The sequence below is a fragment of the Nelusetta ayraudi genome, unplaced genomic scaffold (assembly GCF_046127955.1).
Source record: "Nelusetta ayraudi isolate G7.1 ecotype Tasmania unplaced genomic scaffold, CSIRO-AGI_Nayr_v1 ptg000004l, whole genome shotgun sequence".
In the NCBI taxonomy this organism is placed as follows: Eukaryota; Metazoa; Chordata; class Actinopteri; order Tetraodontiformes; family Monacanthidae; genus Nelusetta; species Nelusetta ayraudi.
The window spans coordinates 1,696,201-1,712,500 of record NW_027466054.1 but is presented as its reverse complement, the minus strand read 5'-3'; the positions used below and the strand labels follow the sequence as shown (position 1 = coordinate 1,712,500).

The 16,300-nt window shown below is 42.0% G+C and overlaps 2 protein-coding genes across 3 annotated transcripts in view; both read right to left on the bottom strand.

Moving 5' to 3' along the window:
- Positions 1 to 4,549, bottom strand: part of septin9b (septin 9b) — a 69,480-nt gene extending 64,931 nt beyond the window's left edge. Inside the window, exon 1 of the mRNA XM_076043104.1 lies at positions 4,407 to 4,549. Within this exon, the coding sequence (XP_075899219.1) occupies positions 4,407 to 4,428 (22 nt within the window). The 5' untranslated portion in view covers positions 4,429 to 4,549. The remainder of the gene's footprint in view (positions 1 to 4,406) is intronic.
- Positions 4,550 to 6,809: 2,260 nt separating this feature from the next.
- On the bottom strand, positions 6,810 to 14,715 carry LOC142899359 (uncharacterized). 2 transcript variants are annotated; one of them, XM_076042932.1, is made up of 6 exons: positions 14,125 to 14,203; positions 12,609 to 12,679; positions 9,106 to 9,202; positions 8,638 to 8,976; positions 7,608 to 7,747; positions 6,810 to 7,522 (listed from the first exon to the last, which is right to left on the bottom strand). In XM_076042932.1, the coding sequence occupies exons 3-6, from the start codon at positions 9,158 to 9,160 to the stop codon at positions 7,379 to 7,381; spliced, it is 678 nt and encodes a 225-aa protein (XP_075899047.1). In that variant the 5' UTR covers positions 9,161 to 9,202; positions 12,609 to 12,679; positions 14,125 to 14,203; the 3' UTR covers positions 6,810 to 7,378. The 2 variants fall into 2 exon arrangements, with proteins under 2 accessions (XP_075899047.1, XP_075899057.1); XM_076042942.1 differs by lacking the exon at positions 12,609 to 12,679 and having other exon boundaries at positions 14,125 to 14,715.
- Positions 14,716 to 16,300: the final 1,585 nt, after the last annotated feature.

Below are 16,300 nucleotides of genomic sequence, written 5' to 3'. Positions count from 1 at the left end.
TAAGGGGGGAAAAAAATAGGTCCTCGGCAGAGCCTGACTGTGAGGTAGTGAGTCGAGCAGAGTCGAGCTCAGGAGAAACAAGGGCAGCTTCAGTATCGCGAAGAGCTGTGAACGCGGTGGCAGCCAATATATGACTCAGGCTGAGGGGACTCCAGATCAGCCGTCACTGGAGAACCATTGTTGAAGTGAAATAAAGAGCTGCATTTAACTCCTCTGAGCTGCTGCTGCTGCTGCTGGGGGTCCCGGCTGATGCTGCAAATTGACGGGTCAGCCATCTAATGGACTCACTTAGCGATGGCTGATTGGTGAATGTTGAGAGGGATGAGCAATGGCAGATGCTCATGGATTAGTAGATCAGCTCTATTGACCTTTCAAATGAATGAGTCCATTTGTATCACATGTATTCATATATTTTTGATGTAGACCAGTGACAAAAGATTTTATTGTTCACATAAAATGGAATTCAAAATGTAAGTATATCCACCACTATCGCTTTTTTTGTTTATGTATAATCATTTATTTGCTTTAATACATTAGTTGTTGCTTCTGCTTCACCGTCAAACTTTCCTGACATAACATTACTGTAGCTTGAGCCTTTTCCATAGCCTTCATCTGAAAATCAAACATCCATAACTTTTTGTGAGTAGCATATATTGCCACATCTTCATAAAATTGATGTATTTTGGCTGCTTTTACCTGCTAATAAAAATGTTATGGGACTTCAAACCATGAGCATCCCTTGTTTTCCTTCCACCTCTCTCTACATTCCAGGATGAGCAGCAAGCCGGCCTTTATTTTCAATGCACTTTTGAAAGTTTTCACCACTGCTTCATGCCTCAGATTCAAGCGCTGCTACAGACGCACGTGAATGACTGACCAACCTAAAAATACATAAAGCTTGACTCCATAATTCCGTACCATGCAGCCATTGTATCCACAGGATTACGTTAATGGTAAATGGTGAAATTCTTTCTTGCCTCTTTGAATCTAAGCTATAGGTGATAAGTCACACCTGGTTAATGTGCCCTATCTGTTTTCTGGCCTATATATCACAAACCGCATACTTTCACTTTATCTACAAGAAGAAAATTTAATCTTTCTGACTTAATCCTGACCAGTGCCAGCAGAGTGAAATCACCAGAATATTCCAATAATTTAACTGACACAAAAAAGGAAAGAAATTATCCAAAATATCCCCAAAAAATGCAATAAAAACATGAAAGGGGATGGCATCTTAACTGGCATTACATCTGTCAGTTCCACCCACACCACTCAACTTAAAAAACACTGCCCAGAGTTTTCATCCTCTATCAAAGATGAAAACAATCCACATAACCACCCCCTGGCAATTATTCACCACAGAAAGAGTCTCTTAACGCCGAGGCCGTTCCAGGAATGACCTAACCACGATGCCGTGCGGCACAGCTGACTGGGATCTCTCATGCGTAGGAAGATACAAAGAAAAAAAGGAGGAGGAGGAGGAGAAAAAAGTCAGTGCATCTCCTCCGCTGGGCCTCCCTGTTCATTCAGGGTCACTCTACATGAAACTACAGAGCAACGTGGGGGTGCATCCAGCTCATTAAACACAACAAGCTCCAGGTCTCAGCGGACCGTCCCACACAGAGGCAAACATCGCCCGCTGTCAGTGATCTAAGGGACAGCGCAACGGTCCCAGAGCAAAAATGAGCATGAGTGACTGGACAAAGCACAAGTCTGACGCACTCACCCTCAAACATTAGAAAACATATGTGTGACTCTGATAACAGCTAGGAGGCACTGGCTCGTTTGAACAAGTTCGAATTAAAGTTTTCATGTAGTCTGAAATATTTATCAGAACTTTACTTTTTGTCCAGTGGTCTCCACTTGCACAACCGCATTACCTCTGTACGAAACTCCAAAAAACGGCATTTCTAGCCCTCACAGCCTCCAGCAAAGATGCTCAATGTTCATCTTTAGCTTCCTCATGTTGCAAAGGAGTTAAAGGGACAATACGTGACTTCATCACTGTCAGATATAAGGCAATAATAAAAATTGGTATGTTAAGCCCTGCACACATTGTCTCTTGATTTCAAGTACTTTCCTTGCCTTTGTTTGAATCCGGCCGCACAAGCATTTCAGTGCATGTGCTTCCTGTTGTCCATCAGAGCAGCTGCTTCACTGTTATGCATAGTGAGAAGAAACTGCTCCAATGCACCCAAACTCCAGAAAACACATGCAAATAGCTTGCAAGGTGCTCAAATGAACGCGGATGTCAGTTAAAATTATGCTTGATTAAACCTTAACACACATATATATGTAATCCCTGTGTGACCAGAACTGTTACAATTTGCAACAATTAGAGGAGCTCCAGTACGAAGTGCCTTTGTGTTGGTTTACGGGCTGTGCTCAACTGCGCCCTCTGGTGATGAAGAAATGTGCGTGCATTTCCAGACAAAAAAGACATTGACAGATGGACTTTCCTCAACTAAAATGCAACTGTTCAAGTACTGTATTGTAAGTATCAGCCATTTACTGTCACTACAACGGTACTCTTTTCTACTTCTTCTACATCTGCATCATTTTTACAAGTACATGCACCCAGACCAGCGCACCTGTTGTTGTTTCCTTTGTTCAGTGAGTCTTTGGGGTCTTTTGAGTTACAACAACGCTCAGAGACTTAAAAGATTCACTGTTGAACGAATCCCATTTAGACTCTGCTAATTGGCTTCTCCTTTCGTTCAACCGTGAAAGGCTCCAGCCAGAGAGATAACTTGACACTTGGAGGTCAAGATGCTGCAGGAAAGAGGGGGAGGTGGTGGTGATGGTGGGGGGTGGGGGGGTTGCTTTGAGCTGAGGAGCGTGTCCTACTCTCCACCTGGAGAAACATCTGAACAATCAGCCTCATGATCCGCCAGTTCATCATCATCAGTGAACTGTGGGAAACCCCCTGACTTTACTGCCGACCATGTTTTGGTGAAAGCGTGTAAAAGGACTGGGAGAGTACTATCACCATGTACTTTAAGTGGCTTTTATTGCCCACCACTGGCCGACCACCTACCAAGTTGGCTAAAAACAACAGCGCTCAGTTTGCACAGGGGTGCCGTGTCAGTGCAGGTGCAGTGGTGAGGATGTCCAGAGATACAAGCTGACAGTTTGTGATAAGGCTCCTTTCACGGACCTCCAACCTGGACCTTTCTCAGTTTCTATTCTCAAAAAAAGGTCAAGCACAAATTCCTTGAGGCTCCAGACTGCCGCTCTGTCTCTGATAGTCTGGATTATCTGACCATATGCTGCACGATCACAGAAAGAAAGAAAATCATCATAAAACGTGGACCATGTGCAATCAGAAGAGCAGAGAATAAAAACTTGGCCGGAGAGGAAAACACAGATGTTTCTACTTTCAATCTGAGAAAAAAAATATATATATTAGATAATATACATCAACAATTATATGCACACATAAATGTTGTCTTCAACAAACACTGTTCTTTATGGTTCAAATAAACGAGTTAATTCTGTGGTTGTTGTTGTTTTGGGGTTTTTGTCAAAATAAATCTCAGTGCCTTTTCCACACTACACTGCACTACACTGCACTGCACTAGCTCCTGCTGCAATCAGTATCTGTGCCTCTTTAATCCGTTTTGGTCTGATGCTATTTCTCCCCCAGAGACCCCCCAGCAACCCTAACCCTTTGTTCTGAAATTTTTAATGCTGGGATACACACAGATGGGGTCTCAACAAAGCCCAAAGCGCCTTCAATAAAAATCAAACATCACTGACGAACACACAAAACAAACGACAACCAATGCACACATTGCCTTGCGTCACGTATGCCCACCATGCAGAAGCGCGGACAAGGAGGACCAAGACAGACGTCAAGAGCGAGAAAACATCCAAAAACAGACAGAGTGAAGCGCTGGGAGGGAGTGACGAGTGCCAAAGCCCGAGGGAGCCAGTGCATCTGCACAGAGGGTCGAGGCTGAGAAGGACACACGATGATGCACATCAGACGTTAATGGTCAGGGGACCCCCAGGTTTCCCCCCTGGGTGCAGCACACTCAGCCACGAAGCGAACTGGCAAACAAAAAAAACAAAAAAAAGACAAATGGGAGCAGCGAGTCGAAGTGAAAGAGTTTGGCAAGTTGGCTGAAGTTGTGAAGTGAACTTCGGCTGAGCGGAGATGCATTTTCAGGATGACAGTCAGCCGGAGTTTTCAGTCGCACTGTATTTCTTCCGCTTGTCATATTCAGCTGCAGTTAAAGGTTCACGGCTCGTGGTGTAAAACTGTTTTACATCTAGTGATGCCAGAAGTGGGTCAAATATTTACTCAAAACCCATAATCTGGGGAATTTAACACACAACAATTGAAATTACATCATTAGCATTGTTCTTTCTTTCTTTGCATGCTCTGCTTTTTCTATCAGTACCTGAATTGGGGGTCTTCTTCATGTCCTCCTGCGGTGGTGGTGGTGGTGGTGGTCAGGTCACTGGGCGCTGTGGTCTTCTCACGTCCCGGAAGCTTGAGCGTTGACTGGGTGCTCAGCGTCGCCGCACTTGTTCTCGTGCGGTCCGCTCTCAGTGCGTGATGGCGCTGTTTGACTGCGGGCGGCGCAGATGCAAAGAGGAAGAGAGAGAAAAAAAATAGAGGGGGGGAGGGGGGCGAGAGAGAGAGAGAGGGGGGGGGGGGGTTAACGTGTGAGCAGCAGAGCACGGTGACGTGAGCGGACTCCTCGGGTACCACGCGACCACGTGGGGGTGCAGAGAAATGTGACGAGAGCGCACGAGGAGGAGGAGGAGGAGGAGGAGGCAGCGTTTAAGTGACGTGCTTTTATGCACGGATGCGAAGAAGAAGAAGAAAAAAAAAATCCCACATTGGGGACATTTGCAATTAAAGCAACAATACAATAGAAAAGAATAGAGATTGCTGTTTTCTTGTATGTACCAACGGTGTGGTCACCAGCTCCTGCTCATTAAACCTGATGTGTGTATACGAAGTGCGGACTAGTCACTTCTACACGTACACGAACATCAACAGCGCTTTTCTTTGTTTTTCTTTAAATTAGTACATCTACTGTATATATGTTATTCATAGTTAAACATAACTAATGACTTCCTGGTTGCACTTCTGGTATTTCCTGATGGAATAAACAAAAAAAAAAAAAAAACACTTTGACCATCAACTGCAAATAACGACTAACCGGTGTAATTCAAATAGGTCGTACTGTGGCTTCGAGGCTTAGGGCCGGTCACATACTTTATGTCAACTGAATTTGATTGTGGGATTCAATGTAAGGAGGCAAACTGAAGGCAGAGTTCACACTCACTATAATCCACACGAGTTCATGTCTTCTGCGGGGTTTTTGCTCTCCCACGATGGAGGAGTTGAGAGGAAAGAAATATAGTGCTTCCCCCTTGTGGTCAGAGGTTGAGCACAACAGCAGGGCAGTTTTGGAGGGGGAAAAAGCAGTTAACACAGCTTCAATGCACCACGCCAACATTTGTTTTAAGATAGATTTTAGAAAAAGGGCTTGAATCAGACTCACCTGTGACTTAAATTTCTCAGAATGCATTTATTTAAAAAAACAAAACAAAAAAAACACCCAGGCACACAAAATACCAGTGTGTGTTTTGTAGGTCAGTGGTTTGCAACACTAAACCATGACGGCTGAAGGGACGTACAAGCATTGCCCTGTGACGATGGTATGTCACGATATAAAAGGATACCGATCTCCTGCAAGATTATTTCGCAAGTAAATATGCTGCAGTTGAACTTTGAGCTTCAGACTGTGGTTGATGTTCTGGCTGTTGTTTTGTTGTCATGTGTGCAGTTAGCGACATGAAAGGCATTTTTTAAAAAGCTGAGAAATTCAACACACAATTACTGCTACTACCACTACTACTACTACTTGGACATACATATGTGTTTATATACTATGTGAACCATTCCAAATAAATCCTGCCAACTCCCTTTGACCTAATTTTGTTCAATTTATTTAAATTTATTTTGTTTGTTTGTTTTATATATAATGTCGTATAGGAAGAAAAGGAAAATATTCATGTCATAGCATTGGGAATACGTTATGCTGCCCAGCCAATGACTGCCAGACAGGCTGTGGAGCAGCCCTATCATGTATCCTCATGTATTTTAAATGATGTTTCGTGAAATAGCAAATGTCGTGGCTTGTTACACTGTGAACACTGCAGGAGGACGACGACAATCGATAGAAGTCAAGGCTCAAAGCTTTTACCCTTATGAGAAAAATACACAAGTTCACGCCCCCAAACCCAAACTACCACCACACACACACACACACACACACACACACACACACACACACACACACACACACACACACTTCATACAATGTGGTCTTGGTACAGACAGGTGCAGGGGGGAAATCATCTCACACAACTTTCCAGCAAACAAAAAAACAACCCTGTACTTCACTCTTTCCAAAACCAGTACTGTAGCCACATAAATGCTTAAAGCTGAGCTTAGTGGCACGCAAGCCTCAGACAGTGCCCCAATTCCTGCAAGTGCTGAGTGAATGCTTGCAAAAGTGCAGCAAAGTTTGATTCACTTATGCAGCACTAGAAATACCACATGTTGGTTTGAAAGGTGAGGTATGACGGACACGGGAAGCAGGGAGACTGCAGGGTTGGAAAAAAGTTTAGAAGACATGCACATATATCTAACTATGTACATACATACATACAGACAGACAGACATATATATATATACACATACATACATACATATGTGTATGTAGAGATAGATAGATAGATATTACGGTTTGAACGGAGGAAGGATCACAAAATCCACAATTCAGTTTGTCTCACAGTTTTTCATTTGGTTTGGGTATAAGTTGTATTTAAGGCTGCAGATAATACAGTTACAAAAAAGTCATGTCTTGTGCTCATGTAAAAACAGAAAAAAACAAAACAAACAATGCAGTGGGATCTTTTGCACATGTTGGCCATGAATATTGAACTGACTGAAATACATAACATACATCAATTTGCCTTCCTGCCCCTCCATGGTCACTCTTCCTACCTGGCAAGTCTTTACTTTGCTTCATTCACACTGTGGCAGGAATGATTTTTTTCAGCAGTTTGAATGGTTCAGAAATGTCAGAGAGCACTTGACAGAGAAGACCACACTATGCATTTAAGCGGCGGAGTAAAGTGAATGAAGAGGACATTCTTGTCGACCAAACGCGCAAAAGAACGCTCTTGTATATGCTTGGCTATTATGCAAAAAATATTTTTTTTTGGCTTTGTTTTAAATAAATCTAAAAGAAATAAAAAAATAAAATATTGTCAATGAAAGTAGACAATCAGGAGGAAATTGGCAATTGCATGGTGACAAGCCCCTTAGTGCCCGGCGGCTCCTGCCAGATCACAGACTTGGGACTGTGCGATGATGCTGTTGTTGGGGAGCTGGCAGAGAGTAGACGATTTCTTTGGTCATAACTTCATACACATAGTCATTGGGTTCTGGAGGGTTCCTCACTCGTCTGCAGTCCCTCATCCACTTTTTCACCTGTGGGCAGTGTAGCGTCAAGATGCGAACTCCCACGTGTTTCCCACATGTTCCTGGATGAGACAAACGGAGAAGTCAAACTCACCAGTCGCTTCAGCAGCAGGCACGCCAATATCACCAGTGTGGTGACAGCACAGGTGACGGCGACGGGCAGCACCAAGGATGGACGTTCTGCCTTGACGGCACTCCCACTAATAGAAGTCGTGTCCTTGTCACATGGCACTCCTGCAAGAAATGATAAAGTGTGTCACACCCGATTCAAACTGTCACCAGTTTGTGACATTGCATTCCATTGCTTTTGATTGGAACCTGCTGTTCTTTTCAGTTCTTGACCCCTTGGTTCCCCCCACAACCCCTTTTTTTTGTAGCAGTGCCATCTATTTGGCAACTGCAAAACTGCAACTACTGGTAACGGACAACACTTAAAGGTTCAGTGTGTAATATTTGGATTTTGAAGAGGAAACAGAGACATCAAATGGTTACATTTTAGATAGCAGCGTCTTTCATTCTCCTCCCTCATGAGCTTGCCAGTGAACTACAGTGGCACCTACACCCAAACCTAGATACCTTGTCCACCTTCTTCTTCGTTGGTTTATTTGCGGACGTAAGCAGTCACCCTAATTACGAAGCACACTGTCCGGCGGGCTGGTATGTCCACATCAGGCTTCCTTAGAAATATGGCTTTGCAAGATTGCAGCTAAGTGGAGCGAGACTCTTGATCTATGTATATTCTTATCTATGAGAATGTTCTAAGGGTTGGGAAAACAAATTGCTTTTATTGTGCTGCAATTATACCCTTTCATTAATATATCTATGGGCAGTATATTAAGTTTTTTAATCAATATAAAAATCACAAATCGGGCCAGATATTACACATTGGACCTTTAAACCCAGTAAAGAATAATCATGGTCTATTTCCAGGTTGAAATTACATTTCTTAAGCCAAACACACTTAAGTCCTATTGTATGAAAATAGTAGAAAATAAGTAAGCAGCATAAGTAAGTGTGAAAAGGTCATTCAATAAAGGTGCACATGTTTGAAGTTTGCAAACATGTGCACGTTTGTTGTCACTGAGCTCAAGAGAAATTCGTCATTTGCGGTAAGAAATACACACCCTTGACGGCAAGCATGTAGGTATTGCATTTAACCTTTCCCTCAGGAAAACTGATGAACACACAGCTGTAGAAACCCGAGTCATGGACAGTCAGGTTGCCGATGGTGATGTTTTGATCCTGCAGAGTTCCGTCCACCTGAGTCCTGTTTTTGAAAGGTTCCCGCGGCGTGACTACGGTTGGGCTCCCAGGTTTGGAGCTGTGGTAGAGCACTTCTTCAAGCACAATGAACTTCTTGTACAGGTACATCCCAGAAAAGCCCTCAATACTGCTGGAACATTCCGCTAAGGAACACCTCAACGTCACACCGTCGCCAGACTCCCTGTACAGGACGATGGTCTCTGCAACAGAGGAAACAAAGCGGTCTTACGGCGAGGTCAAAGCAAAGGCCGACAATGATTTTACATAGACAGGAAATAAAAATGATCTGCACAGATTGACACAGCACAAATACAAAAATATCTCCGTACCTGCGTTTGCACAAAGCCAGAGCGACAACAACGCGTGCCAACGGAGCAGCATCATCCTGTGTGTCTCACTGCACCGTGCCCTTGTTTGTGAGGGGTCCTTACAAACACACACACACACACACACACACACACAGTCAAAATTTTACTTAACTTCCTGTACTGTTTTATGTGGTTAGTGGTGCTTATCCTGTCAGACTAAATCTTGAATCTACCCCCCCCCCCCACACACACACACACACACACACACAGCCACCTTTACAAGTTTACAGTTAAACACTCAAACCTCCATCAAATGACTTAAAGAAGCTCCTGTTGTCAGATTAATTGTGACTGACACAGATGTGTCCCGCTGAGCTGCTCCCCTGTGCACGCATGCACACACACACACACACACACACACACACACACACACACACACACACACACACACACAGACACACACAGTTTCGTTATTTCTCCTTTACTCAGTCATTGATCAGACGTACAACACACTTTCTCTACTAGATTCTACTACTAGATTCTATTTTGTTTTTGTTTTTTTTCTTCATATGTATATTTTGTTTTGTTTTTTTGCATCATCCAAGGAAATTATAAAAAAAAAAAAAAAAGGCAAAGGAAAAAAATGAAAAAAAAACGAGCTGGGCATTTGTAACTATCTTTAATACAGAGGAGCAGACAGAGAAAATAAAATGAATAAAGCAAATTACAAGACATTACAACATCTCCTATGAATCCCCACTTTTTGAAAAGGACAAAAATGTAAAGGGCTGTCATAGTGTAGGTTGAGCAATTGACTCTTGCGATGAAAGTGACGGAAGAACAGAAACAGAAGGGGGCAGTAATGTGACACTTTGTAAACTCAATACTTAATGTCTTACAGTTAAAGGTCAGAGTTACAATATTTTTCAGCTTTGTTGTCAAACCATAATGAGTTGGCTTGTCTCTAAACTTGACTTCATGACTGTGATTGCTCAAACAACTGTTTGTTTTTTGTTGTTTTTTTTTTTTAAATAAATAACCCCTTTTAGTGAACTAATGCAACAGACAAATGAGCGTCCCACAAAAGCAAAATGTCCAAATATCGTACAGTTACTTTTTTTGAATGTATTTTTATTATCTTATCCATGTTTTGTTTGTTTTTTACATCCGTCCATCCATCTATCCATCCATCTATTCGATAAGCATGTTGTGATTTTAGTTTTAATTCATACATTTCATTCGTGGAGTAGATGCATAATGGAACAAACATATTAGAAAAAGGCAGCCGCAATATACTAATATAGGAAAGCTTGAGATGGACCTCAAGCTAGATTATTCACAAAACAAGTCCCTCTCCATTGAGACATCTGATCATCTGCTTTTAAAGCAGAGTCATCTTGATCAGGTTGTCTGGTAGTCTATGATTAATGCAGATATTCAAAAAAATTAAAAATTAAAAATAAAAACTCCAGACCTGATGAGACGGCTTTCACAGAGAGTTGTTTGTTGTTCATTTCCTCATACTGTCCCACAAACACCATGAACATGTATGAACAAGTGAAAGCAACCAGTTTGAAATGAATGCAAACCCCAGGAGATTCATCTCCTCGGTGGCCTGAGCTTTTTCTTTTCCTTTCAGTTCAGGGATTCAGTCATTTATATCCATCTTTTATTGAAATCCAATTCTAAGTTAACTTTACCATCATCATCATGTGGTGACTGAAACACAAAATCGTGACAATCGCGTGAACAGAGTGCTCTGAGCTCTCCCAGGTGTATTTTAATTTGATTTTCTCTCTGCTATCTCTCTGCTATCTGACTGTTAAACTAAGATATTCAGACCTGGAAATGGAATGAACGGCACCACACAAATGCAGGATGCATGATGTGTCCTTTGTTGTTTGTTGTTTTTTAAATGATTGTTCCTCTACATTTTATAATACATTATTAGGTTGGAGACAGTACATTTATGTTTTGAGTTTTTTTTTCTTTGATTTGTTAGTTGGTTGTTTGGTGTTTTTTTGCCCTAAATGACCCATGAGGAAGCACAGACAGACCTCACAAAAACCTTGGCTACTACTACTACCTGCCATGCCACCTGTGTGACAGGTTTAGTGCGAGGGCTCAGACGCAGCACGTACAAACTGGATTTGTTTAAAATCCAGTTCGATCACAGCTGCAGCCGGAGGATTGACACAGTTAAAAATGTAGGTCAATGAGTCACAGAGGGAGACAAGGAGACCAGGCAAGGAGTAAGTTTGTTGAGATTCAGAAGAAAAACCCAAGACCATTAACTGATGCAAACAGATCAGGCCGATTGCAAACAGTCAACGTCGGCAACACAAGATCACTCCAGCTGATTCATATCAGAGCAATGTATTAAGGTCAACAGAAGCTGCACCATAGAACTGGATTGACCAGAACTCAAACAATTCTAGGAAACACAGGAGATGTGTGTGTGTGTGTGTGTGTGTGTGTGTGTGTGTGTGTGTGTGTGTGTGTGTGTGTGTGTGTGTGTGTGTGTGTGTGTGTGTGTTAATGAGAATCAAATTGGTGACAGATGAATGTTGGGAGTCCTGGAATGCAGCGTTGATGGGTTCGGTTCACACGTTGCCTTTGTGCAGCTTGTGTGAACGCTTCCCTATGGGTTCATTTTGGTAGATCCCTCCGCATGTTCCTACTTCCTCTTCTCTGTTCCTCTTCCATAATCATCTGGAGCAGAGGGCATGATGACAGGCCTGCTGCTTCGGTCAAAGAGCTGGTCAACACTTTCACCTGTGCCTGCAGTGATCTTTCACAAGGGGATTTGCTTGTTTCTCAGCCCTCTCAGCGATTTGCAGTATCTTCACAGTGTTTGCAGTATCTTCACAGTGTTTGCAGTATCTTCACAGTGTTTGCAGTATCTTCACAGTGTTACGACAAATGACACGTCACTCCACCAGACCAACTATCTCTACTTTGTGACCTTGTTATGTGTTTTTTTTATGTCTCTGTCTTTCTTTTACACTACCTGCGCATGCTCTGACATTATTAAAATAAAAAGTAAACTTATTTTCATGTAGGGTGATGGTTTAATTTAAGTTTAAGTTTTTTACCCACGTCGTCAGCATCAGCCTTTGTAATAGACTATCAGCACAGCAGCAGGGGAGAAATTCATTACATTTTGCCTGAGAAGCTACACTTTAATCTATTTTAAGCCATGAATTTTTGCCCACGAAAAGAAAATTTGAGATAGATTTTTTTTAAATTCTTCTTAAGGCATTTGCTTGCTTCCGGCCGTGACAACCAGCAAGTGCGATCAGAATCAGCCTTTATTTGTTCAAAATTTGTTCACACAAACAAGGAATTTGACTCTGGGGTGTCTTTGCTTTCTGTGTGTCAGGAAACAACTACTCAAATAGAAAGAACTGGAAAAAAGTAATACACTGCAATTATAACAAAAGTGAATGTCTGGAATAGTGTTAGCACATGCAATGAAAGTGCTGAGAAAAGTATGATTTACAATAGTCCGTTTAATTGCTTACATAAGCGATGGAGGAGGAGGAAATGGTTAAAAACTGGAATGATCAGATGACTCCCGGATCGGATCACTTCCCTGAATTAAAAAAAAGTGCAGATTAGCATCTTATTGAAACCATGCCCTGTCTAATGAGGCAGTTAAAAAAAATAGGAACCAGACAGCAGCTGCAATTGACTCAGAGAGAATCAAAGAAATACCTCTGAATAACATGGACGTGAATGTTTATGGAAAAAACCTCAAGCGCGTCAGCTTAGGGAAGAAAAAATGTGTAAAAAAGAAAAAAGAAATTCTGAGAACAACAGCAACATGTTGTTCTCAGAAAAATCTGTGGCCATGTTGCACAAACTTCCTCAAGAAAAAATAGAAGCAAGGGGGATAACGCAGTTCTGTCTTTAGGCGGAAATGAATTTTATGACGCAACCATTAGTCTCAGCGACAGACAGTCGGCTAAAAATCTACAGACACCACTTCCACTCTGACCTGTTGACGCATTTAACGCATCTTTGTTGGAGTGAGTGACGTTGCAACTCCACTCTTGTTAACGTCTCCCCATAGGCAGACACAAAGAGCCAAAAAGTGTCTCCATCACAGACTGATACACTGTCAATTTGGATATATTCCACTAGAGAACCCATAGAAGAAATAATATTCTCTGGTGGCCGCTGACAGATGCAGCAGATGAGTTGAGGTTTTACGGAGATGACCGACTCATCCACCAATTGATCCCCTGTGAAGAGAATCCCACAGCTCTCTGAGGGCACCAGTTCCTAAAATAACTACTGAGCTTTGTAGGGGAGGAAATATCTAGACACAAATAGTAATATCTCCCCAATACGTATTCCGTCGTTCCGGTGTCAAGGTGAGAATTTCAAAGTAAAATACATAATAATTAATTTAATCTGACTCCATTTGATAATAATAACTTTACTTTTATACATTGATTGAGAGAAAGACTTGATTAACAATTAAGAATATAGACTCAATAATAATAAAATTCTCGTGATCTGACATTAGTCTTCAGTTCAGGGATGGCTTCTAGAAATTAACAAAACTATTCAGTTTGTTCATTAAACATGGAAGAATAGCCTGATGTCTGGGTTGGAGTATTCAGAGGTTATTGAACATGATACCCAATCTTATCTGACCAACTCAGAGGTTAAGGGTTTGAATAATGTCCAGTGAAACTTACCATATAACTAAGATCATTTGGGATTCTGATTAATCCCTATCTTAGTTCAGTGATGGCAGATATAGACAAAGCATTCAGTGACCTTCTTAACATAGAAGAACAGCCCAGACATCTAGGTTGAGATGTTCAGAGGTTTATATCTTCCAACTCAATAGTTAGAAAAACATGACACTCAATCTTTTCTATTCAACTCAGAGGTAAAGAGTACAAGCATTACTCGAATGAATTTACCATATAACTGAAGACTAAATCAATATCTGATGTCAGATTGCTCTCCACATAGAAACAAAAGTCTCAACAAGTTAATATTGAAGGGGAATGGATAACATACCAGTTTATTGCGATGTCCAGAGTAAACATGCAGCAAAAATGTAACAGACCGGTTGTGTAAAAATGATGGTAGAAAAAATCAAGAAGTCAAAGAAAAAGAAGAAGAAGAGAGAGAGAGAGAGAGAGAGAGAGAGAGAGAGAGAGAGAGAGAGAGAGAGAGAGGGTCCCAGAAAAGGAGAGAGAAAAAAGAAGAGACTTCAGATTCTTGTTCCTTCCCTTAAATATCCTCCCAGAACAGAGACACTGCTAAAATGCATATTTAAAAGATTCAAATCAAATCTACTCTTCCTACTCGGGAACCTTTTGGTCATCAGGGGTAATTTTCCACAGCAACAATAGATCACCAAGACCTTCATACCTCTCGCACTGACACTCACAACATTTCAAAGGAAAGTTCTAAACAAAAGGCAGAGACAGTCCCTGAATGCAAATCCAACAAACACAAGGAGATACCTTTTGGCCCTCGGGGGTTCCTTTCCCGCGACATGTAAGTCATGTAAGTTAATTACAATAGGTGAGATTGATACAGTTGTAACCCCTGTCTTTGAAGAACTTCCATTGTTAGAGAAAACACTTCAGGATGTGGATTTGACTGTCTTACAGCTTGTGTGAGGAAGTGCTTCCAAATCCAAAGAAAGGCATTCAAAAAAACAAATGCCAATCTACACAAACAAATCAGTTCCTTATGGAGGTCTGTGAAGGGAACAGCTGACTCAGATTGGACTCAAACTCAGCTTGATGCTCATTCAGCATTCAACAGTTACCAGGTCTTGGTGTTTTATTCGTACATTTTTTGTATTTTCTTCATAAAATAAGAAGATACAAGACAAAATAAAGAAGTCAGTCATACACAGTATTACACAATGTACAGCACCAATGGCATCAGGTCCTGGTGCAGTGGTCCCAGTGCAGTGAAGGCAGCGTCACAGCACATTGTTTCAGTTAAGCACCTCAAGTCTGGACACACAGTTTCACAAAAGCACACCACACCTCAGAACTCTACAGTGGTGGAGGTGTGAAGATGGGGATGGACAAAGAGGTGGAGTATTGAGGGAACTTTTAGGCCCTGTTTTCACTTGGTCACTTGTAACTGTTTTGGGGGATTGGATCACGAGAACGGATCTCGAAGCATCTGTTCGCACTCAGCCATTAACATGCGTCTCGGGCGTGCCATTTGTGATTGCATCACCCCCCCCCCACCCTCACCCCCCTGCCGAACCTATGCAAATGCAACATGCGTCATTTCCGTTTTTAACGACTGGCGGCAGTAAAGCGCAAAACCACAGCGAGTTTTACATGACAGCGAATAAGAATCAACTTCCTGTTTGCGGACTATATCAAGTCATTTGTTTTAATTCTACTGCAGCTCGTATGGATCGGAACGAGGAGTAACGACTGGTGGGACAGAGTGGTGACGACTTTATTTTCGGACAGTGGCTGGCAAATTTTCGGATGCAACGTCGCACATTTAATCTCATATGTGGGAAACTGCGACCGCTGCTCCGCTGACAAAATACGCTAATCCGGAGTGAAATTTATTAGCATGCTAATAAACGAGTCTAACAAAAATGATTTGTTTTGGCTTCCTCTTTTGTAACTTTATAATGACGACGCCGGAAGTTGGGGCGCCGACCAAGTACACGGGAGAGGTGAGTGGAGTAGGCGGTCGTTAAAGTGGACTGAAGTCGCATTCTGTTCACACGTCACCAAAACCACCTCCCGAGGTGGTTTTGGTGATCGGATGTCAAAACGGATTTGGACTATTTGCACTTGGTCATTTCATGCATTTTTTGTAATCTGATCAGCAATAAACGCATGAAATGACCAAGTGCAAACAGGGCCTTAGAGTGACTGGTGCAAACAACAAACTGGTCTGAAGCCTGGGTTGAACTTGTCAGTGTCAGGCCGAGATTCGAGGCAGGACTCAGGCGCAGAGACACCAGACTTTATTGGGTTCACCAATGACCTCTAAACGGAGAGACAAATTAATATGCTATGAAATTCCTACGATAACCTAACCAGGCTCTTCAGAAAAGAAAACTCAAGACTGAATAATCTAAAAGGAATAAAAAAAAAATCCCTCCAGGAGGAGGAGAAAAGGCTAATGATCCAGAGCTAAGAAAATTAAGCAAATACAAAATACTCCGACAGGAGGAATAAGGCAAATGACTATTGTT

Bases quoted from the DNA above. Each gene is read 5' to 3' on its own strand.
- LOC142899359 (XM_076042942.1), bottom strand. From the start codon at position 9,160: ATGATGCTGCTCCGTTGGCACGCGTTGTTGTCGCTCTGGCTTTGTGCA. The intron at 7,748-8,637 runs GTGTGTATTTCT...CATTTCTTGCAG, and splicing joins CTACATGCTTGCCGTCAAGG to GAGTGCCATGTGACAAGGAC. The intron at 7,523-7,607 runs GTGAGTTTGACT...CACTGCCCACAG, and splicing joins GCCTGCTGCTGAAGCGACTG to GTGAAAAAGTGGATGAGGGA.